The 22,332-nt window shown below is 45.9% G+C and overlaps 1 protein-coding gene across 1 annotated transcript in view; it reads right to left on the reverse strand.

Annotated features, from left to right (window-relative positions):
• ITFG1 (integrin alpha FG-GAP repeat containing 1) overlaps positions 1-22,332 on the reverse strand; it is a 1,092,549-nt gene that overhangs the window by 359,012 nt on the left and 711,205 nt on the right. Inside the window, exons 11-12 of the mRNA XM_078670869.1 lie at positions 19,459-19,609; positions 5,163-5,271 (exon numbers count right to left, since the gene is read on the reverse strand). Coding sequence (XP_078526995.1) covers positions 5,163-5,271; positions 19,459-19,609 — 260 coding nt within the window. The remainder of the gene's footprint in view (positions 1-5,162; positions 5,272-19,458; positions 19,610-22,332) is intronic.

Genomic DNA, 22,332 nt, shown 5'->3' on the forward strand with positions numbered 1-22,332 from the left:
GTCTATATTCCATCGGACAGATTAGTCAGAGGTGTAGCCTCCCGCCTGTTCACCCGCTCTGTGGCCCGTACCGTTGCCGCTGCAACGGTTGGGCGCTTGACCCTCCGGGGCCCATCCTCCGGAAGGGTTCGTTAGTTGCCCACCGTATTAAGGACCCTCCGCCCTTTCTGCGGGTTCTAAACCTGAATGTTAGATCAGCATTGAGACACCATCAAGACATCCACGATCTAATCGAGGATGAAGCCCCCGATGTCTTTGCCATCACTGAAACCTGGCTCCAGGATGCGGATGCGGCTATTTCCAATCTAGCATGCCCCCCTGACTATTCGATGTTTACTGTCAATAGATCTTTTAGAGGTGGTGGTATAGCTCTCATAGTGAGGTCCTGTTTTTCCTGCGTGTGGAGCGGCCTTAACATTGCCGGGTGTGAAAGTGCATCTTTTAAGATCTCAGTCAGTCCTCAGTTTACGTTCTCTGGGATGGTTGTGTATCGTCCGCCGGGCAGCGATGTGGTGTTCAGAAATTCATTCCCCGATGCTGTTGGCACACTTGTTATAGATTGTGCCAACTATTCCATCTTGGGTGATTTGAACCTACATTTTGATACTCCTTCCAACTTGACGGTACGCAGCATCTCTGCTGACTTAGAGGCCTTTCAGCTCTCCCAGCTGGTTTCTCAGCCTACCCATATGGGGGGACATATCCTCGACCCCTTTTTTACTAATCTGCCGGAGACTAAAATCATATCTATTTCTCCATTAGCGTGGACCGACCATTCCCTGGTGACCATTCAATGTCCCATACCTGTGACCCCTTCCATCCCTTCGGGCAGACGGGTATCCAGGAGACTCTGGAACAAACTCAGGCTAGAAGACTTTCATCGCCTTCTAGTTGAAGATCCGCTGGACCCATTGAATGGCGTGGAAGAGGGCAATGACCACTTTTGCTCTTGGATTACCAGGGCTCTGGACACTCTGATTCCCATCGTATCGAGTAAAATCAGTACTAGAGAGTCGAGTCCCTGGTATGACAGCGCCTTACGTGCCTTGAAGGGAGCCTGTAGACGGGCAGAGAGAGCATGGCAGAAGACGTATGAGGCTGATTTAAAAGCTGCGTATGCTGCTTCCGTCAAGATCTATCACCGGGCCATCTGTCGAGCCCGTGCGGCATTTTATGCTGCAGAAATTCGCAACAGCTCAAACCCGTCAAAGACCATCTTGAAGGCCGTGAAAGATCTTTTGGCAAAGCGGACTTCTTCTGTGACTGTGGGTTCCATCTCCCACTGCGAATCCCTTGCTTCTTACTTTCTGGGAAAAGTCCAAGCTATCTATCGAGCATTCCCCAGCATAGGGATCGGCCTGGGAAGTTCCAACGGGGCACTATGTCACACTACCCTGCTTTCATTTCCCCCTCTTTCTCTGGAGGGGTTTGACAAACTTGCTTTGCAAGTTAAATCTGGCTCTCCATCGGATCCAGTAAGACCTGCTCTTTTTAGAGACCAGGCCTTTATGGGACGCTCAGTCGTACGCTCCCTAGTCAACCTCTCACTGGAGTCGGGTGTGGTTCCAACTAAGTGGAAGCAGGCGGTTGTGTCCCCAATCATCAAGAAGCCCTCCTTGGACCCATCGAAGCCCGAAAGTTATCGTCCCATTTCACTGTTACCCTGGCCGGCGAAGATAACGGAGGCTCATGTCAGCTTGGCCCTATCAGAACATCTCGCCCGGACCAACGCCCTTGATCCCACACAGAATGGTTTCCGTGCTGGTCACAGCACGGAGACTGCTCTCCTCGTGATGGTAGAGCATCTACGGGCGGTGCTGGATGCCGGTCAGATGGCGGCGCTGATATTGTTAGACCTCAGCGCCGCCTTTGACACGGTCTCTCACGATATCCTTCTGTGTCGGCTCGAGGAGATTGGTGTCGGGGGCCAGGCGCTACAGTGGTTCCGCTCCTTCCTCAGCAATCGTTCCTTCTGTGTTGCCATCCCTCCCTTCAAGTCCAATTTCTAGCCATTGGCCATGGGGGTTCCGCAGGGATCCTCGCTGAGTCCCACGTTGTTCAATCTGTACGTGAGACCGCTGGCTGTGGTCGCCAGGCAGTGGGGCCTAACTTTGGTCTCATATGCCGACGACACTCAGCTGGCGGTTACTCTCAGCGGGGATGCGGAACAAGATGCCCCCAGGTTTCAGGATGGACTGAAGGCGGTGGCTAGCTGGTTGATGGGGAACTGTCTCCAGCTCAATGCCACTAAGACAGAAGTTATGATTGTCGGAAGGGGAGTGGAACTATGGGGTGACCAATGGTGGCCACCAGAGTTGGGACCAACCCCGACGCCGGTGTCGGAGTTAAAAAATCTGGGAGTCTGGTTGGACGCTGGCCTTACCTTTGTAGGACACACCAAAAAAACAGCTGCCTGTTGTTTTGGCCTGTTGAGAGGCTTAAGACCAGTCCTCAAATATTTTGATGCCCCAACCAGGCAGCTGGTAATCCAGGCCACTATCATCTCTCGACTGGATTACGCTAGCTCTCTCCTGGTTGGGGCTAATCAGGCTGAGCTTACTCGCCTGCAACGGGTACAAAATGCTGCGGCCAGAGCGATTGTTGGCCTGCCCAGATTTTGCTCGGTGTCAAGTGTCCTTCGCTCCTTACACTGGCTTCCAGTGAGGAAGCGTATCCTTTTTAAGGTCCTTTGTTTGACCTTTAAGATTCTGAGAGGCATAGGCCCTGAAATTATGTCCAGCTTTCTTTCTTTCTATGTCCCAACACGCACTCTCCGTTCCCTAGGCCAGGCCTTTGCTGTAGTTCCTAGATACAGGCTTTGCCACGTGGGGGGACGTTCCTTCAGCGTTAAAGCTGCAATAACTTGGAACTCTCTTCCGGTTGAAATTCGCCTGCTGGAGGACCTCATGGCTTTCCAGAAAGCCATAAAAATCTTTCTGTTTTAGGTGCCCCCTTTTAGTTTTCTGTTAGCACCTGTTGTGTTATGCCTTACCTTGTAAAATGTGCCAGGACGCTCCTTAGCTGGAGTAGCTGTGCGCACAACAAATAACAATAACATAACATTTTGACAACACACCCAAAACTACAGGATAAACGACTGCAGGAGAATCTGGTAGCGTGGAGAATGATGCTTATCGACCTGCGAGGGGGTGAGACTGAAACTTATGACCATATTGGGGATGCACAAGGAGAGGTAGAGTTGAAAGATAGGTCTTCTGGGACACCTGGTCACAAAGGGGTTTTGCAACCAAGAACAAGAGCATAACTAATATGTTAAGATGTATACACGATGCGTAGTAGGATTCTGTCATTGCCACATCTCCATAATTAATAGGAATAAACACCTCTATATGCAACTTAACTGGAGCTGTAAGGGGGGTTGAGGGAGTTGGGGAAATGTTTCAACAAAGCTCTTGATGACTCATCCGGATACTTCTTATAAGACGTGTTGTGATAATGATGGCTGCAAAGTGTATTGAATAACCAATCAAACATATCTGAACACACCCAAAACATTATCTAGAAGATGTAAAAAACTAAATGGGTATATTGTTCCACTTATTGAGATAAAACTTAATAAAATATATATTTTTAAACTAATAAAAAGATAAAGTTAGACGTACTATTACATTCGGGCTCTGTGTCATTCTTAACCTTTGGTTATCCCTGCTACCTTCTGGCCAACCATAAACTGCTTCTAAAACTGTTAAATACACAGTATTGCCTGCTAGCAATATGCACCAGCACAGCCATCCATATCCATGGACATGTGTGCTCTGGCCACATCCTTTTTTCCACCCAATAGAGTAGATGAGCACCTGCCCTGTACTTGGAGGTTTTCTTGAGTGAGACCTACCACTAAAACTTCAAGTCTCTTTAGGATTATTTTGGGGGTTTTCCTCAATCCACTTCTTTAATCTTGGTTGTCTTTTGCTGCAAAGACCAGGCTTTAAAGGCATGAGGTGCCATTGAGAATTTGCTGCACCTGATTTCCATAATGTCTAAGTTTTGTGCTTAAGGAACAGTCAGTGGGTGAACACATATGCTGGATGACTACCTATGATTACCACTGTGAAATGGTAGGCACAAGATCCCAACCTCTTTGGGTGATATCCCTTTGCCTGTCCAACCACAGCTCCAGGTCACTAACGACTCTTCATAGTATGATTCGGTGCACACTGCTGGGAACTCTCCTTCAGTACCATGAGGGACACATCAAAGGAATCCAGCACACAACCATTTTGAGGATTAAAACACTCTTTTTGGCATTGAAAGCCATCCTACTTGTGATGCTCATCCACACGGACACCTAATCTATATTAGGAAGCAATGGACCAGCAACTCACTGCAGCTCTGTCAGCTGGCAGTGTCTCTTTGGGAGTCTGCATTGTAACATGGCCAAACACCTGTGGCACTGCCAAGTGCCACAGCGGACGTGAAGGTAACCACTACAAGATGACCACTGTTGAGATCTTAGTTCTAAACATCATTTGTGAAGGTACAAAATTAAAGACCTCCTACTCCTCGGTGATCAAGAAACTTATCAGTCCAAACTGAGTTGGTAGCTGATTTGCAAAGAGGAAGGAGTCCTTGTGAGAATCTTGCATGGTGACCTTGGGGAGTGGATATTGGTCCTGGTGACCATTCACAGATGTCTTGCCAGAAGGTCGTTTTTTTAGCAGCTGGACCTGTCCCTTTAAGGGACACAGACTGCTTTTGAAAAGAAAATGGGAATTAGAATCTGGTGTACCTCTCAGGCCTCTATCCCTGCATTTCCAGCCATTAGAAAAGAGTCACAATATGTCTCATTAATATTCATAAGTCAAGTTTTGCAACCCTAAACAAATACACATTTTGCAAGGGGTCTGATTACATCAGTTACATTGCAAAACGCTGAGCAGGTCACCACGAAGAGTCAGTGAGCAATTTGCACCCACTATTCGCTACATGCCCAACGATACATCATGACCATTATTTCATTAACTTCTAATGTAAAATGCATATAAACCTTACATAGAGCCTAAGAAGACACATAAAATGTAGGATATGTAAAGGTCCTGCTCACAAACACCTGTGCGCTTAACGATTAGCAACATCATGCAGAGTTTCGAACGTATTTTACAGAGACAATGTCATTTCCATATTAAGAGTAAAATGCTTACCCATGACCTTAACAAAATATGCATCTGCTTCAAAGTTATTTTTGAAAGCATTGATAGTAAAATCTTGACTTTGAGGCCCTTTGCTAAGTACGATGATATCCAGGATACCCTAAAAGAGAGATGAAATAAAACAAATAAGGTCAACCACAAAATCCATTTAGATTCAAATCACTCATTTGGTAACTCCAAGAACTGATCTGGGTGCATAGTGATTTTTCATTGAATAAATTACAATTATGTGAAAAAGAACAAGGTTTCCAAACTGTAGAATGTTAAGTTAGGGCCAGCAAGGACCAAGGATGCCCAGGTTCAAAGGTTTTTCAATATGCAAATCACACATACACATGGATAGATGCTGCAAACACTTCAAGAAACAAGCATTTGTAAAGTTAATGGGTCTGTCATGCATTTTTAGTTCCAACTAAAACATTACGCGGAGGAGCCTAGCATCATGGTTGCAGGACCAGATGAACTGGAACTCCCAATGCAATCTTCCAGAGTCCTTGAGCATCCTGTTCGCTTATGTAGGACATGAATCTCCTCTGCCTGCCTTTCACACCAGGGATCTGATACTGTAGTATGTGAGTGATTTGAGCAAGAGGAGTCCGATATTCTTGACCCTGGCTTAAATAGCTTTGCAGAATATGGTGTCTGCAGATGGAAGGTGTGGCCAGGGGCACTGAAGAGGCGCCAGAAGCTGCACCAGACAAAAAGCACTGAGGCCGCTTGTTGGAATACAGCACCCTTGCCACGGATTGCCTCCGCCTGAACAAGCCCTAGCATGGATTTAGAGCCTGGACTCTTGTTTTGGTGGCTGTATGGGCTGAGGCAAGATGCTCTTCTGGTGACTGGCTTGTCTAGGTTGCACAGGTGCCCTTGCAGTACAACTCTCCAGCCTTATGACGACGATGTAGAAAGCTGCCACTGAGGAAGCTAAGGCCTTTGAGGTGGGGATGCTCTGCGGTTGTGTGGGCTTGGTGCATCGGGTGCAGGGCCAATGGGAGTATGGAGGTCAAATGAACTCCTCAGAATCGGGCTTGAGGAACAGTCAGGACTGCTAGGTGCACTCTGGCTACCTCCTTCATCTGTCTCTGGTGTTATCAGGGCAGGCTGTGATCTGGCTGTCGGGCCTGGTCCTCATGCACCCCAGGCCATCTAACCTTGAGTGGAGCACCGCACCGCCCGCTGACATGGACTTAGAAGTGATTCTTCATGGCAGACCCACCAGTCAAACAGGTTTGCCGACTTAGCTCCACACATAGGCTATGGCCCAATCGGCACAGCAGTACATCTTCACAGCGACCCCACCTGTCTTGCAGGGTTGCCAACCCTCAGCCATCATACATGCGATGACTAAAGCGGAAAAGCAGCCATCTCCTCATAACTCACCACATTTATCCAATTGAACGGATCCCCCCACAGGATCTCGCTCCCTCCAGGCCTGTTTTTGTTTACAGGGCACACTGGTCTTGGCAGGCAGGCAGGAACTGCTGCTCCAGGCAGCTGGTCTTGAAGCACCTGGGTAATATCCTCTCATTCAGCTGGGAGACTGATAGGCCTTGGCCCCCAGTCCTTGTCACAGGCAGAAGTCTTGCGGAGCTTCTCCTCCTCGCACAGGAGGCTGATTGACAGTTGACAATTTGGGGGGGGGGGCTCAAGCTCCCCTTCTTATAGTCCATTTCCAGACACCAACTGTGATTTAGAGTCGGAGTCCTTGAAGTTTATGTTGGGTCTGCTTCCTTTTGAAGTGCCCTCTCCTCTACCCTGCCTTTCCTCCAGAAAGCAGAGTGACTACAAATCTGATAGCATCACAAGATACGACATGGGATTGACTAGAAGTCCACACCTGGATGTCAGCCAAAGTGAAATGCATATCAAAGGGTTACCCCCAGAAATCAGCCCTAATCTTTATAATTCTCTAATCAGCTCCATCTCCATCCTAAGATGTGCCCAGGTACCTTCCTAGTGACCTCTCTCTGAATCACAGACCACCCTTTGAAGTGTACTGAAGAGTACTGAAGAGTCTGGCTCTCCCTTCCTCCTAGTGTGTCTCACCCAGTGCACAGGAATGCAGCAATCTACAAATCTGTCCGGGGGGATTCCTCAACCTCCTCCTGTTCCTCTAGTTAGCCCTGGGTCTCACAAAATGGAACCCGGAATAGTTCATCAATTGTTCCATTCAAGGCACACATACACCCAGCACATGCATATAATATACATGAACTGCACAGCACTATGTGCTTCATGTTTTGGCATTTAAAAGAGTCATCAATGGGTGCAGTAAAAAAATGTCTTCATTACTGGACAGAGAGGCGTTGGCGAAAAGATCCCATGCGTGGATAGCAGTGGCAAAATACGGCAAGCTATACAGGCAGGATTTAAATTGTCAAACTATACGAACATGCTGCCAAGCCGTTATAGCCTGCCTGCAGGGAGAAGCTTTACAATTTACTGGCAGATTTTTAAAGTTCATAGACATAGTAGCGAGGAAACTTGTAAATAGTGCCCAGTAAAGGGCTTTTATAGCTCTTATTTGACCAATTCACACAAAAAAACAAAACCTAGAAGGTTAGATAAACCATTCCCCTAGACGGGCAGGTAAATCTTATTGAGTGGAGCGATGTTCTCAACACACAAATAATTGGAATACCGTGAAATAATTAGGGTTTAGTAATGGCAAGCCTTGTGAGGATTTTTTATAATAGGCAGTTTGTAACTTAAAGTTTAAGTTTTTGCCAGGCCCCCTTTGTAACTTTAGGAGCCAAAAATAAATCAACTAGGACCCCTTGTACGCCACACATTAGGAATGGTTAGATCAACTCAAAGTGTGCAGCAACATAGTAATGAATAGATTAAACAGGGTACTCTAGATAAGAGGAAACATTAGGTGTACTGTGTTATTAGTAAATGCCCTTTATGTTTAGGTTTTTACATGTTGAATTAAGTGCTCTTACTGCGGGATTAGCCCTTATTTTAACACGTTTCTTTTTTTTTAAATGGTTTAATAACGGTAATATGTATGTAATGTGTATAAACGTGTCGTACTGTAAGTTTTTATTAACTGAACAATAAATATTTTCCACTCACTCCTCCATGTATTGTACCATTAACAGTCATACAAACCCAAGCACATGTATAACACACATGCACTGTGCAGTACTACATACCAACCTGAAGAAGGCCAAGGGTGAGTTAAGCACACAGCTGCGGAACGTTAAATGAGTGAGCCAATAGGCATCAATACAGCGGAACAGGAAAAAAGATCTGTTCACTTCAAATGATCACTATACAGTATGCTACCACCACCGGGCGCATGCTGCTCAACTCCTGGTAAAGGCAGTAGCTTTTCATCACTATGAGCGTAGCGCTCTGGTCGCCAATCCAGGTCCATAAGAAACCACAATCTGTGAGACAGGCCTATGTCCTTACGTACACACCTGATCCGTTTGCCCATGGAAATGAAAAAATAAACATCAGGGATCCAGACATTATTACAGTTGTGGTATTCAGGGCAAAGGTGCACGTGTATCACCAAGGGAGGGACTTTGCTGTCTAAACAGCACTGTTCGATATTGTGTTCCCGGAACTACTGGCTCCTCTCCTGCCTGAGCACTAGGTACATTTTAGCTGTCTACTCTGTATTTATCTCAAAAGGCCCCCTACATGGTATCATTGTAGCAACAAACAAAGGGGAGGGGGGTTTACATGTTCAATTGGTTTGTGGTGGGCGTGACAAAGTCAACCTTTGCCAGGAGCATTGAACAATCCTGACACACTATCACCGTGGATAGACAGGCCTCTGGGAGATTCCAATAAACTAGAGTGGACCATTTTGCAGTGTGCTCACAAACTGACAGGATGATGGAGGAAATTGAAGACACTTGAATACCAAAGTCAAGCTCTGAATTAACGGGAGGTCAGATATTGGCAGCTACTGAAAGCTCGAGGAATGCCCTTGAAAAAATAATTGCCATCATATCACTGGAAGTTAATGTGCTGCATACAGACTTTCACAAATACAGTGACAGAACCCTGGTATCTGAAAAGTCAGTTGAAGAACTAAAACTGGTAGTCTCAGACCTGAAAACCAAAGGTGGGCTCCTTGTTGGATTTGGGCCACATACCCGATTTTAGAGTGGAGGAAACAGAGGGAAGATCCCAGTGAAACAATCTGTTATTGTGGGATTCCAGTAAGGGGCAAAGACAAGGAGCCCCAAAGATTTCCTGAAATGATGGATCAGAGACCACCTCACACTGGAGGGCTCAACTTCCTGATTCAACACAGAGAATACCCACAGAGCTCTGGTGACTCCCCCTCGGGCTATCCCTTGAGCAATCGTCGCAAACATTCTTAAATAGAAGGATAAAGATGTTATCCTTCTGCAAATTAGGAGAGTTGAAGATCTAGTTTGAAGATAAGATAATAAGAGTATTCCTTGACTATACTCAAAAAGTCCAACAGCTCAGCTTCCTTTGAGACAGTGAAACCTACCGCGAGCCATGAACATTAAATACATGTTTGTGTTTCTGGCGTAGCTTCGCATTATAGATGATGAGAGTTCACACTTTTTCACTTCCCCAGATGAGGTCTAGGATAGGCTGGAACTAACAGGCCAGAGAGGAGTCCTCAACAGACCGGAGAGAGGCACTTAATTTGTAGTGTTAGGCATACTGGCCACACTGATAAAACTGCCCATAGGCGACAGTGATGTCAGTACATAGTGAGCCCATGCATCGTTTGGCACACAGGGAAGGTGGAGTTGATACTAAGCATACTGTATTCATTATAAGCACACATGGGTGGCCAAAGTGTAAATTATTTAGAGAATAATGGCCCACACTATTCAATATCCTACGTGGAATGTCCCAGGACTGAATAATTTTGTTAAGCAATATAGAGCTCACACATATCTTTGATGATATTCCATAGGTATAGGGGTTCTCCAAAAGAGGCAACTCATGGATGCAGAGGAGAAACTCAAGAAAAAGAGGAGAGAACACATGTTTTCATCTATCTATTCGACCTATGCAAAGGGGGTTTCAATAAGTGAGGCCCGAGGAGTACCTTTACAGCACAACTATTCTGATGATGATCCTGAGGGGAGATACGTGCTGGCATATGGGCTACTGGGTGGTAAGGAGATATGACAAATAAACATTTCAATAACAGCACAACTGTATGCGTTTTTTGACCAATCTATATAAGCGCTCGGTTACGGGACGAACGCCTGTTGACTCAAGAATTTTTTGGTTATCTCTCTCCCACGGCTTGGGAAAGAACAGTCAAATGATTTCTATCAAAGGGGTAGCAGAAGGGATGTCTTCTAGAGGGTGGCCATAGCCTCCCTTCAGGTTGGTATAAGTCATACACGCTTGATTCCCTTGATAGATTATTGAAAGTGTACAAGAAAGCTAAATAGAGTGGTAGGCTACCTTCATCCACGAGAGAGGCAATCATAATCAGGGTTCTGAAACCTGACAGGAACCCCTATGAACCAACCTCATATAGACCCCTTTTCATGATGTATGCTAATCTTAAAATCCTGTTAACAAACTACAGGGAACAGTGGTGAATCCAGGTTTATATTGGGATTTAGCACCCTATGAGCAATACAAATACTCGATCATGTGCTGCATGACACCAAGCCAGTTCCAGCATGTAACAAAATGACACTCACCAGAGGATAGCTGGGAAAGAAGGCTGTTCTAGGTTATGTTGATGTTTAGTACCTCCCTATACTGCTTATGAGAGGGAGGGCAATACCACATCGGGACCCATACTTAACTAGATGGGTGGGAGGGGCTTGGTACACAGCAGTGAAGAAAGTTCTATAAAGGCTAACTTTTTCAAAGTAATTGTATATCTAGTGGCGACAGATCTTTAAACAAATATCCCATGACACAACAGTGATGCAGTGGAGCGAGGGAGGGTGTACCACCTATGGGGATCTATAACTTTGGGGATACTTTTCTAGCTTTCTGGGCTAAAGTCCAGGAACCCTTTGCAGTGTGACTAACTAAGTTCCCTCCAGTATTCTAAGATAGCAGGAATTGAAAGACAAATCCAAACGGACTTCCCACAACCTCCTAACCCCTCCCAAATGCTTGAGACCATACTGACCATATGAAAGGATCGTAGGCAGGTCTCCCTACTTCAAAAGGCAGATACAAATTATGTACTCCCTTAAGAATTAATCAATACTAGCAAAGAGATATGTATACAAGCCCCACTTTTGGATGCAGAGTAGGTCAAGGTCTGCTCTCTGATGAGGGACCTCTTGAGTAATGCTTGATTTAAATTATTCCATTTTAATATACTTCTTCAAAAGTTTCTTGTCCAGTGAGGTGAGGTGTGGGATCATAGAAGCATCATTTTTTACCATGACATGGTCTTGTGGTGAATTAATTAGCAATTGAGACTGAATCATGACAAGGTTGCGTTAGGTAACAGCTTTGACTCTAGAATGTATACATAAACAATGCTTGCTGAGCGTAATTCCCAAACCAGAAAAAAAGTGATTAATCATAAATTTGCAAAACTGGGACTGGTGTTGGCAAAATGCCATATCGCCATGCACTGGCGAGAGTGTGGAACACCTCTGGATAGGGTATGGGAATAAAACATGGAGCAGCGGATAATGGTGGAAAAATTCCTGATAATGGTCAGAAGAGATCCAAAAGCCAGAGGTCACAGTTAGTTGGGGGGGTGGGGGGAATGACTGTAGAAAGGTGCAGTATTAGGTGGTGCTGCTGGTTCGGCTTCACCATGCAATACTCTCCAAATATCCCTAAGTGGGTTCGGGGATTCACAATATTAAATCCTTGGCTCAGTCCTGGCAGAGTGGCAAAGAGCAAGCAGGCATTACTAATGGAACACATGTGAACTATTTCAGAGTACAAACATGGCCAGTATGTAATTGCCACGACTCGAAAGAAAACGAAACCTAATTTAGAAAAATAAAACAGATTTTTATATAAATTTAGATACCTGAATCAAGTCAATTGGATAAGTATAACCGAAGTTATGGATTTTAGAGGCAATATTAAATCAGTGCAAAACAGAATTGCAAAACGTTATCATTGGGGTCAATGATAAAAATTACTAGGGACAATTGGTCACTTGCAGGTCCAGGTGCATGGAACCCAAGGAGGGTAAGGTGATGCGGGTCCGAGGACCAAGCCACAACAGTTTGATTTTACCTGGCTCGGGAAGCCCAGGTGCAGAGTTGTCCTGGCTGTCCTTGGTGCTGAAGTGGGAGTCGCAGGGAAGTTGGTTTTGCCTCTTAGACTGTGCTGGTGGGGAATATTTTAAAGAAGTGACGACAATAAGCCAAACACCCCTGCTGTTAAGCCAGACGTAAAAATGACAGGCATTTTAACCAGGCAGTTCTACAGGCATAAGTGTCACACAATCAAAATGATGCAATGGCTGCTGATGCTTCGGTATTCAAAAGTGGCACCTACAACAGATGTTGTAGAACGTCAGTCAGCTGTCAGGAAAATTCAAAGCAAATGAGGTGAACACCCACGCAGGGGATTATATGTGAATGCTCACCTCCACTTGTAATGTCTTTCTCCACTAACAAACGCACACCAGAATAACACGAAAGTGCTGCGGAAACTCAGAAAAGGTGGATGCAATTCCCCGATGCAATCATGTTTGAAAAAATGAAAAAGTTTGAAATTTCGCTCATTTTCCAGACTCGACTCTACAGTGGAGAAAAGTCTATCTATGTCTATATACAAGTCTCTCTCTCTCTCTGTATATATATATATATATATAAAATATATTTCCCAATGGTGTTTTAATAAATGAAATTCGAACCCTACCCTGCTGTGGTGCGGTGACTTTTCCTGGAGAATAAAGGAGGCGAGGAAATCCAAGGAAAAAAAAAAATATATATATATATATATATATATATATATATATATAGCTAAGGCTAAGAAATACAGGAGTACATTAAGACAGCCTATGAAAAACATTGATTTCTAAGCAGAAAATACAAACTAAGAACCAATACATACATGCATGCATGATTCTCTGGAGTTTATGAATCAGGTTTGCACTCAACATAAGATAAAGATAAAGTAAGAGATGCGCAAGGCAGTACTACTTGGAATAAAGGGGCCGATGTACAACCGTATTAGGGGTCACAAATGGAAAATCAGGCCATTTGAGACTGTTAAAAAGGGTTCTAGTATGTACAAACCCTATTTTACGAGTCAGTAACCTATTAGTGACTCGCAAAATAAGGTTTGCGAGTCACTATTAGGAAGCGGCGTGCCAAGAGTGTCCCTTCCTAAAAGAGAGTTGCACTGGTATGTACGATTGTTTTGCAAATGCGGTCACAAACAATCGCAGTTACCACTTACTTCAAGTAGGTGGTAAGCCAGTCGCAAACAGGAAGGAGACCCCAGGGGATGCCTTACCCTTTGTGGTTAGAAAGCAAAAGACAGACAATTGATGGACGGGATGCAGAACAAATCAAAACATTCACCCCCAGTCACGAGATCTGGGTTGGATCCATCATACCACTGTTACGGGAGGACGTGGCCTAGTGGCTATAGCAGATGTCTTTGGAATAAGAAGAGCCAGGTTTAAATCCTGGCCTCGGCTAAACATCTTGTTATTCGGGGAGAAACAGTTACTCTCCCAACTCCTTTTGCATAAAAAAACAAAAAGAAAAACACTTTTTTTTTCAAACACAGCCCGTTTTCCTTAAAGAAAAACAGGATATGTTTAAAAGAAAAAATTAAATACTTTCTTTTCATTTTTTACGGGCAGGCAGTGGTCCCTGGCACCACTGACTGCTCTTAAAAAATATTTTTGTTGCCAACCACAAAGGGTAAATTCAAAAAGAACAACTGATGGACAGAATGCAGAACAATGTCATACACGCACCCCAGTACAGAGATCTGGGCCTAAATCCCTCTTTTTTTGCTCACCATGCCATTCCAGTTTGGAACCAGCCATATGCAAATCAGTCCTGACCCTGAGCCCAATGGGAACAGTCCAGCCCGAACTGCAGGCCAGGTCCTCCCTGGACTGGAAACAAGCATCCTAGGACCGGTTTCAGGCTTTTAGCCCTCATCAGCCAGGATAGCTTGACTCCAGTGGCATGGAGAGCACGGGACCCACGCATGGGCATACCCGTCCCACTCCGGGTGAAAACTGCAAAAAGAACAATTGATGGACAGAATGCAGAACAATGTCATACATTCACCGCAGTACAGAGATCTGAGCCTAATTCCATTGTTTGTTTGCTCACCTTGCCATTCCAGTTCGGACCCAGCCATATGCAAATCAGTCCTGACCCTGCGCCCAATGGGAACAGTCCAGCCCGAACTGCCAGGCCAGGTCCTCCCTGGACTGGAAACAAGCATCCTAGGACCAGTTTCGGGCTTTCAGCCCTCATCAGCCAGGATAGCTTGACTCCAGTGGCATGGAGAGCATGGGTTCCAAGTCTGGGCATACCCGTCCCACTCCGGGTGAAACCTGCAAAAAGAACAATTGATGGACAGAATGCAGAACAATGTCATACATTCACCCCAGTACAGAGATCTGGGCCTAAATCCATTGTTTTTTTGCTCACCATGCCATTCCAGTTTGGACCCAGCCATATGTAAATCAGTCCTGACCCTGTGACCAATGGGAACAGTCCGGTCCTTACTGCCACGTCAGGTCCTCCCTGGACTGGAAACAAGCATCCTAGGACCTGTTTCTGGCTGTCAGCCCTCATCAGCCAGGATAGCTTGACTCCAGTGGCATGGAGAGCACGGGACCCACGTCTGGGCATACTCGTCCCACTCGGGGTGAAAACTGCAAAAAGAACAATTGATGGACAGAATGCAGAACAATGTCATACATACGGAAGGATCTGACATTTATTGCGTCCTCCTCGCTATGCCTTCCTGAGGTTGATAATCTGGTCATCAGCCTGGCAACGGAAGCAGGTGCCTTGACTCTCATCGTCCTATATCGTCCCCCCTCCTCTATGCCTTGGTTCCCTGTCGCCCTCAGTGAACAGCTCGCTGCTCTGATGACCTCTTCTGCTCGCGTCGCCATGTTCGGTGATTTCAATTACTGGTTCAACCATGCCGATGCAGGCCCCCATGCGTCTGAATTGTTCGAGGCACTCCTCAGTTTAAATCTGACCCAGCATGTCACCACCCCTACTCATACCGGGGGCCACATCCTGGATCACATTTGGACGCAGGGGTATCGCTCACTGGCCTGATTATCTCTCCTTGCGTCTGGTCTGACCACTTGTTGATCGACTCCTCCATCTCTGTAAAGGCCTTGGTCAAGCCACCCCCGCTGGAGGGCGGGATTGCTCGGAAATGGAACGCTCTTGATTCCTCTGCCTTTCTCTCCTTCCTTGCGGAGACTCAGCCCCCACTCAGTAACAATCCAGGCGTCAACACACTGGACGTTGATATTGCTCACTGGCTTACTACCGCTAGTGACAAATTCGCCCCCCTGTCCCGTTTCCCCCGCTCACGCCATAGTAAATCCCACAAATGGTTCAACTCAATACTGAAATTACAACATCTTGAGCTGCGCCAACTGGAGCGCAGGTGGAGGCGTAATTATTCCAGCACAGACAGGGAGGTGTACGTGCTCGCACGCAAAGCATATAAAAAAGCCATTATTACAACTAAGTCTGCTTTTTTCTCGGACAGAATATCAACAGCCCCCAACAAATCCAAAGAGATATTCAAGGTCCTCGGCGAATTAACATCGGACACCAGGACACTCCCGAACCTGCCCCCTTCTGCAGAGTCATGCAATGCTTTGAACACCTTTTTCATTGACAAGATCCTGGCAATTAAAAACTCCATCCCTCACTCCCCTCTCGCAGAAACAGCTGCAGCTCCTCCCACTAACACCTCCACTCTGACTTGTTTTCCCTCACTCGGTCCCGATTCCCTAGCTAAGCTGGCCACTCGGGTGAAATCTGGCTCCCCTAAGGATTGCTGTCCTCCTTCTGTGTTCCGCGACATCTGTCACACTTTTCCGCACTGCATCCTACCCCTACTCAACACTTCCCTCAATTCTGGCACAGTCCCTAGATCTTTCAAAGAGGCTGTACTGGTGCCCTTGCTAAAAAAAACTGCCGCGGACCCAGCGGTCCTCGCCAACTATCGGCCCATTTCTCTCTTGCCCTACCTGTCTAAAATCTTGGAGGCACACGTGACTACTTGCCTCTCGCAATTCATCGAAGAGTCCAACTTCCAGGAAATGAACCATGCCGGCTTTAGACCAGCCCATTCCACCGAGGCTGTGCTTCTTGCCGTGCTGGACAACCTCAGATGTAATGCCGACAGAGGTCGCCCCCAGGCATTGGTCCTTCTGGATTTGTCGGCGGCATTCGACACGGTGGACCACAACATCTTACTCCACCGTGTCGAATCCGCCGGAGTCCGAGGGCCTGCCTTGTCCTGGGTCAAGTCTTTCCTGGAGGGTAGATTCCAAGCAGTCAGTCTGGGTCCCTTCAGCGCCACCAGTGCACCTTCATCCTGCGGGGTCCCCCAGGGTTCCTCTCTCTCCCCCCTCCTTTTTAATTTGTACCTTCAGCCTCTCATCCACTCCCTGGCTAGTTGGGACGTCACCGTATTCAACTACGCGGACGATTTACAAATTATTTTTCCCCTCTCCTCCCCTGACGCCGTCACCAACTTCAAGGCGGTCATGACACACATCCAGCATTGGATGAACCAAAATCAACTAAAGCTCAACCCCGGGAAAACTGAGCTCCTCCTTCCTGGGAGAAGCGTTTCCCACTGGGGCCCACAATATTGGCCATCTGAGCTTGGTCCATCTCCTTCTCCTGCTGGCTGTGTAAAGAGTCTCGGTGTCATTATTGACTCTGAGCTCACTCTTAAGGCCCAGGTGAGCGCCGTAACATCCTCCTGCATGTTCCAACTTCACAGGATACTGAAAGCTGCCCACCTCTTGACCCCTGTAGCTTTGCAACAAGTTCTAATAGCATTGGTGATGTCTCGTCTGGATTTTTCTAATGCTCTGTATCTCGGCCTTTCTAAATCCCTGCTGTCTAGGCTACAAATCATTCAAAACCAGGCTGCCAGACTGGCATTTAAAATCCCCAGATGGCAGTCGGCCAAACCTTTACTACATCAACTACACTGGCTACCAGTCAGCGAAAGAAAAGCCTTCAAGGTCGGCTGCCTGGTTTTCAAAGCCTTGACTGGTCCCTCTCCTGCTTTTCTGAAGTCCCTGGTTACCCCCTACTGCCCCTCCCGAATTTTGAGGTCCACTCACCTTCAGCTTCTAGTCATTCCCCGGTTTAAACTTACCAAAGTAGGTGGTCGTAGTTTCTCTCATTTGGCCCCCAAGCTATGGAATTCTTTCCCACTCTCACTTAAGTCTTCATACTCCCTTGTATTATTTAGGAAGTCTCTAAAAACTCTGCTCTTCTCACACCCCCAATAAAATCCCTCCTGCTTAGTCTCAGTGTCCTATCAGCGCCAGGAAACTCATGGTGACAGTGCGCTCAATAAATGCTCATTAACATAACATAACATAACCTCAGTACAGAGATCGGGCCTAAATCCATCATTTTTTTGCTCACCATGCCATTCCAGTTTGACATATACATCACATTCTAAATATAGTTTACAAAAATTCTGTCTGACTGGGTAAAGTCTTCTAATACTAACTCCAATAGGTCGATATTTTTGTAGTTTGTGTTTAGGACACAATATGTATATTGTTTGATATTCTGACGACGAGATTCTGGTACTACATAGGTGGACTTTTCCATTGTTCACCCGGAGCATGGAGCATCCGAGACTCTTCCAAAACCCCAAGCTGGGTGCAATCACAGCTACAAAACCAGCCAAACAGTATTCCATGCTCTGAAACCGGATTCCAAAAGCTGTAAGGACTAGGGCCAGTCAGACATCAGGACATGTTGAATGGGTAGAACCTCAGACACAACATCATGGTTTGCTTTTTCTTGTGTATGTGAAAATGTACGAAGAACCTAAAGTGGAAACAGCATCGAGTGGAGCTGGTCAGTTAAAGAGTCGTATATTACAATTTCAGCTGATATCTGATGAGGGATTTTCAATGCCAGGGACTGTATTTTGCGCAAACTTGAACCATGTGCCAGATTGCAAGGAATGCGCCGCTCCAGGAAAAGATGCAAACCCGAGGCAGCACATTCACTGAAATACGGAGTGGCTAATTTAATAAGCAGTTTCACAGTGCCTGCAGTACCCGACCACACTTCAGTGAGGGGAGAGAGATCCCCCAGAAGGCAGGTGCAGTAAGTGACTGCACCCGCCTGCAGGGTGTTGCCTTGGGGGTTTCATGGGATACCCTTTGTCCCCTCCAGAGGGCTACCCTCAGTGGCACAGTGACAGTGCGCCAGTTTTTTGTGACACACTGTCAATGCGCTTCCTGACTGCTTCTTTGCCTTTGTGCACACATCCATAATACAGCGAGGGCACAGAGGCAAAGTGATTCCCTCATTTGCATGGTGCCACTCCCCCTTGTCAATTAGGTTATGTCCTCTTGAGATAGCACTGGTGCTACTTGTGCGCCAGAAGGAGCGCACAAGTGTTTATGGGGTTTTCTGTAACACCAAAGTGCCCTGGGGGCGCAGACACCCATTGCGCCCCCAGGGCATTTTGTGTAAAAGGCCCTAGGAGTGTGGCTCTATCACAGGTTGGAATTTTAATGACACATTGAACATGAACAGATTTAGCTAGAACAGAGCAGATTTTGGATTTCGAGGACAGTTTTGTTGCCACAGAGTCAAATAAGGGCATTAGAATATTGTTATGGAAAACACATTAAGTCAACATCATGAGGGAGCGAGGTTATTTCAAACGAGGCCTTAAAAATGAAAACCTCAGGAGCCAAGTCTCTGAAAGGCTTACTCATCCAAGCATTATCCATAAATTAACCACTTCCCCAAATCTTTTATGCAAAGCAAAATGTCAGAAAATATAATTCACTTTTGAAAAGAGCTTAAATGCTCAGAGAATATGGAGACTTTCAAATGCCACAATCTATTACACTGAAATCTCTTAACAGAACTCCCTTCAGTTAGTGCATCAGTCAGGCAACGGCTTCATAAACCTCCCTAGCTCACCCACCCTTCAAATTTAAGCGACTTTCTCTAATTAACTTGTTTGCTTTCATTATCAATCCAGAATTTCCAGGTCTAGCTCGGCTGAGATGCTCAGACTTAAAAAAAAAAAAAATCAAATGAGACAGGACAGATGGCAATTAAAAAGGAAACACAGCAAAGAGCTTTGAACTCACATCTTCATAAATGTCAAAGAAGGTTGCCACCACAGCATCTTTGATTTGATTTAGCTCGGAGGGCTCCCAGTACACGTTAAACACACGCCCCACACTCTTGCAGCTTGCATTGGTACATGGCACGTTCTCCAGTAGAAAAGCTTGCCTGTTGCTGGAAAAGAGAAAAAACAATTTTACAAAATGTGGTACAAAGTGAAATATCGCAAACATATAATGAAAGGACATGAATGAACGCGGTTCTATTTATTGCACAATACAAGGTACACCAAGCTACAAATTGTTTCACCTTTACAAGGCAGCATGTAACCAGAAATTGCTTTGTGAAAGAAGGTATATCTATTAACTGACCCGGCTATCTCTACAATGCTTAGGCCGTGAGAAGCCTCTCCATGAGCAAGCTTTTTGAAGAAGATATCAGGGAAACCTGTATGGGGTAGACCACATAGCTGCCTGTCATATGTCTCTTTAAAGGTACATGTTCGGGGCTAGACTTGGAAGGCAAAACCAGCCTTGGCACAAATGTTCAAACCAGCCCGCTCCCTCCGTCTTCTTGCGCTCTCTATTTTCTCTCTCTTCTCCTTTCTGATCGCATTCGCTCTACCTTCCACCTCCTTCCCTCTCTTTCTCTGCCTCTTCAAGGCTCCACTTGGCTGCTGCAATAAACCTCGTGAGGCTGGGGAGAGTCACTGAGGCACCAGGAGAGTCCCTGGGCTTTCAAACCCGGCCTTCAAGGGCTCCAGCCCACCAGGGGAATGCTCGGTGGACTAAAAGGCAGGTTCCGTCCTGTACATGTCAGGAGGCTTCAGCCACCTTAGCAGTGCTGGAGTCTGCTAGACACCGAATGAAGGCTTGCCGCATGCAGAGTCCAGCAATCGGTGATGCAAAAGGTAATACCCCAATGGTGGCCTTGACAAATGCCCAGCCAGTATCATTGCTCCCAAAAGTCCGGGAAATTGATGGATTCAGTAAGCAAGACACCCGATGATGATGGGACACACTTGGCTTAAAAAACTACCCATGCTAAAGAAAGAGGAGGAGGGACCGATAAAAAGAGCAAAAAAACAAACATCTAAAATGGTATCGTGTGGGAAATCGATGAACGCAAGTGACTCAGGTCCCATTACACACTATGTGGACAAGAACAAGAAATCGGGAGGGCATGCAAATACAGCGGGAGCGACTACATCAGGTAAGTTCTAATTTACCAGCTTATGAAGCAGTTTCCATTCTTAGCATATGTGGTAGGATACCCCACAGTCTTCTATCAGGATCCTGAAAGTCAAAGGCAAGTGCATCTAAAGCCATGAGCCTTAGGTGCCCCGTTGCACCCACTGCTCAGTCTTAAACGAATGACACAGACAGAGAATGGTGATGGTGGGTGGGTTGTCTGGAGGAAAGGGCAGGACTATTGTCCACCATTACTGAAAGTAATCACTGAGAGTGAAAGGCAAGGCGTTGAAAGCAGGGGGTGATCAATATGTACTGATGGACATACAGACAATGGGTCAGGCCAGCAGATGATATCTAAGGCAAGATGACACGGAAAAGGGACAAATAATGCTTTGGCTGTCAATGCATTTGCTGGGTCTGGTGGCACAGTATATGAATGCATTCATTCCACCAGTCTGAGTTTGACGTTCTGGTCACAGATATAAATCCCGCAGATTGACTCAGCCTTTCTTCATTCCGAGGTCACTAAAATGAGTACCAACAAACATCTCCACGGGTGAGCGTGCAATATACAAACACACCTTATGGCACTTGTATACGGCCACCAGTGGGAGTCTAACAACTTTGTAGCATTCTGATAGGAGGAGACCAAATAATGAACAATTAATGCCTTTCAGACCTCTATCTAAGAATAAGAGCCACCACAAGAGGCAAAAATGAGGTCAGAGAATTAATGCTAGTCACGGGCTAATATTAAGCGGATGGTGAAACCTTGCATCAATACCGCAGTATTTTGGAAAAAGGAGGTCTTCATCATCTCTTATCAAATATATAAAATCAGACAAAAGCATAAGATTTTTTTTCCACAAAGTAATTTTGAAAAATATTGCTGGCTTTTGAAAAAGTGTAAACTTCAATGACCTTGCAAGCAATCACTACCAAAAGCAATTTTTTTAGGATCACTAGTAGAACTCAATGGTGGTCAATAATTCGGTAGGATTAAAAACCACAGCATAACGTTAAGATGTCAAACAGGCCTCCTCCTGGTCTCGGTAATAAACAAGACACTACTGAATCCTTTGCCTCGCTGTGAGACAGAGGAAGAACCCATGCACAGATGACATGGGCCCTCTGGAATAGGCATGCAGCGAGGGGTTGATACAAATAAGGGCCCAAATTCCAGATTTAAGGTAAGGACAGAACCTTCTGCAAGGAGGCGGTGGAGGGGGGGGGGGGCGTGGGGGGTGTGAGGGGGGACATAGGGGGGACCGAGCACGTCCTATCAGGTTTTCAGCACCGCTCGAATAAAAAAGAGACTATGTATGTATGCGTTAGTTACACAATGTAACACTAGCCAAAAGGCAGCTGAGTATTGCATCAAAGACAAGGATACAGTCAACGAGGAATTGGGGAGAAAGGTTGTTTATGGCAACAGAAGGGTAATTTTACTGCATGGTGATATAATTTTCTTTAATGAGGTGCGTCTTGAACTCTTTCCTAAATTGTAGCAGGACTGGAACAGTCCTGATGGTTACAGGGAGGTTCCAAATCCATAGTACATTAACGTAAAATGCCTGTGGCCTTGCTTTTTTCTTCTTACAATTCTTTGCCACAAGCCTGCTGGTGACTTGGGTGTGGGTGTGCCGAGAGTCATAGAGATGGTAAGCTTGTCATTCGGGCAGGCGGGAGTGCTGGTTGTGATGG

The sequence above is a fragment of the Lissotriton helveticus genome, chromosome 12 (assembly GCF_964261635.1).
Source record: "Lissotriton helveticus chromosome 12, aLisHel1.1, whole genome shotgun sequence".
Taxonomy (NCBI): Eukaryota; Metazoa; Chordata; class Amphibia; order Caudata; family Salamandridae; genus Lissotriton; species Lissotriton helveticus.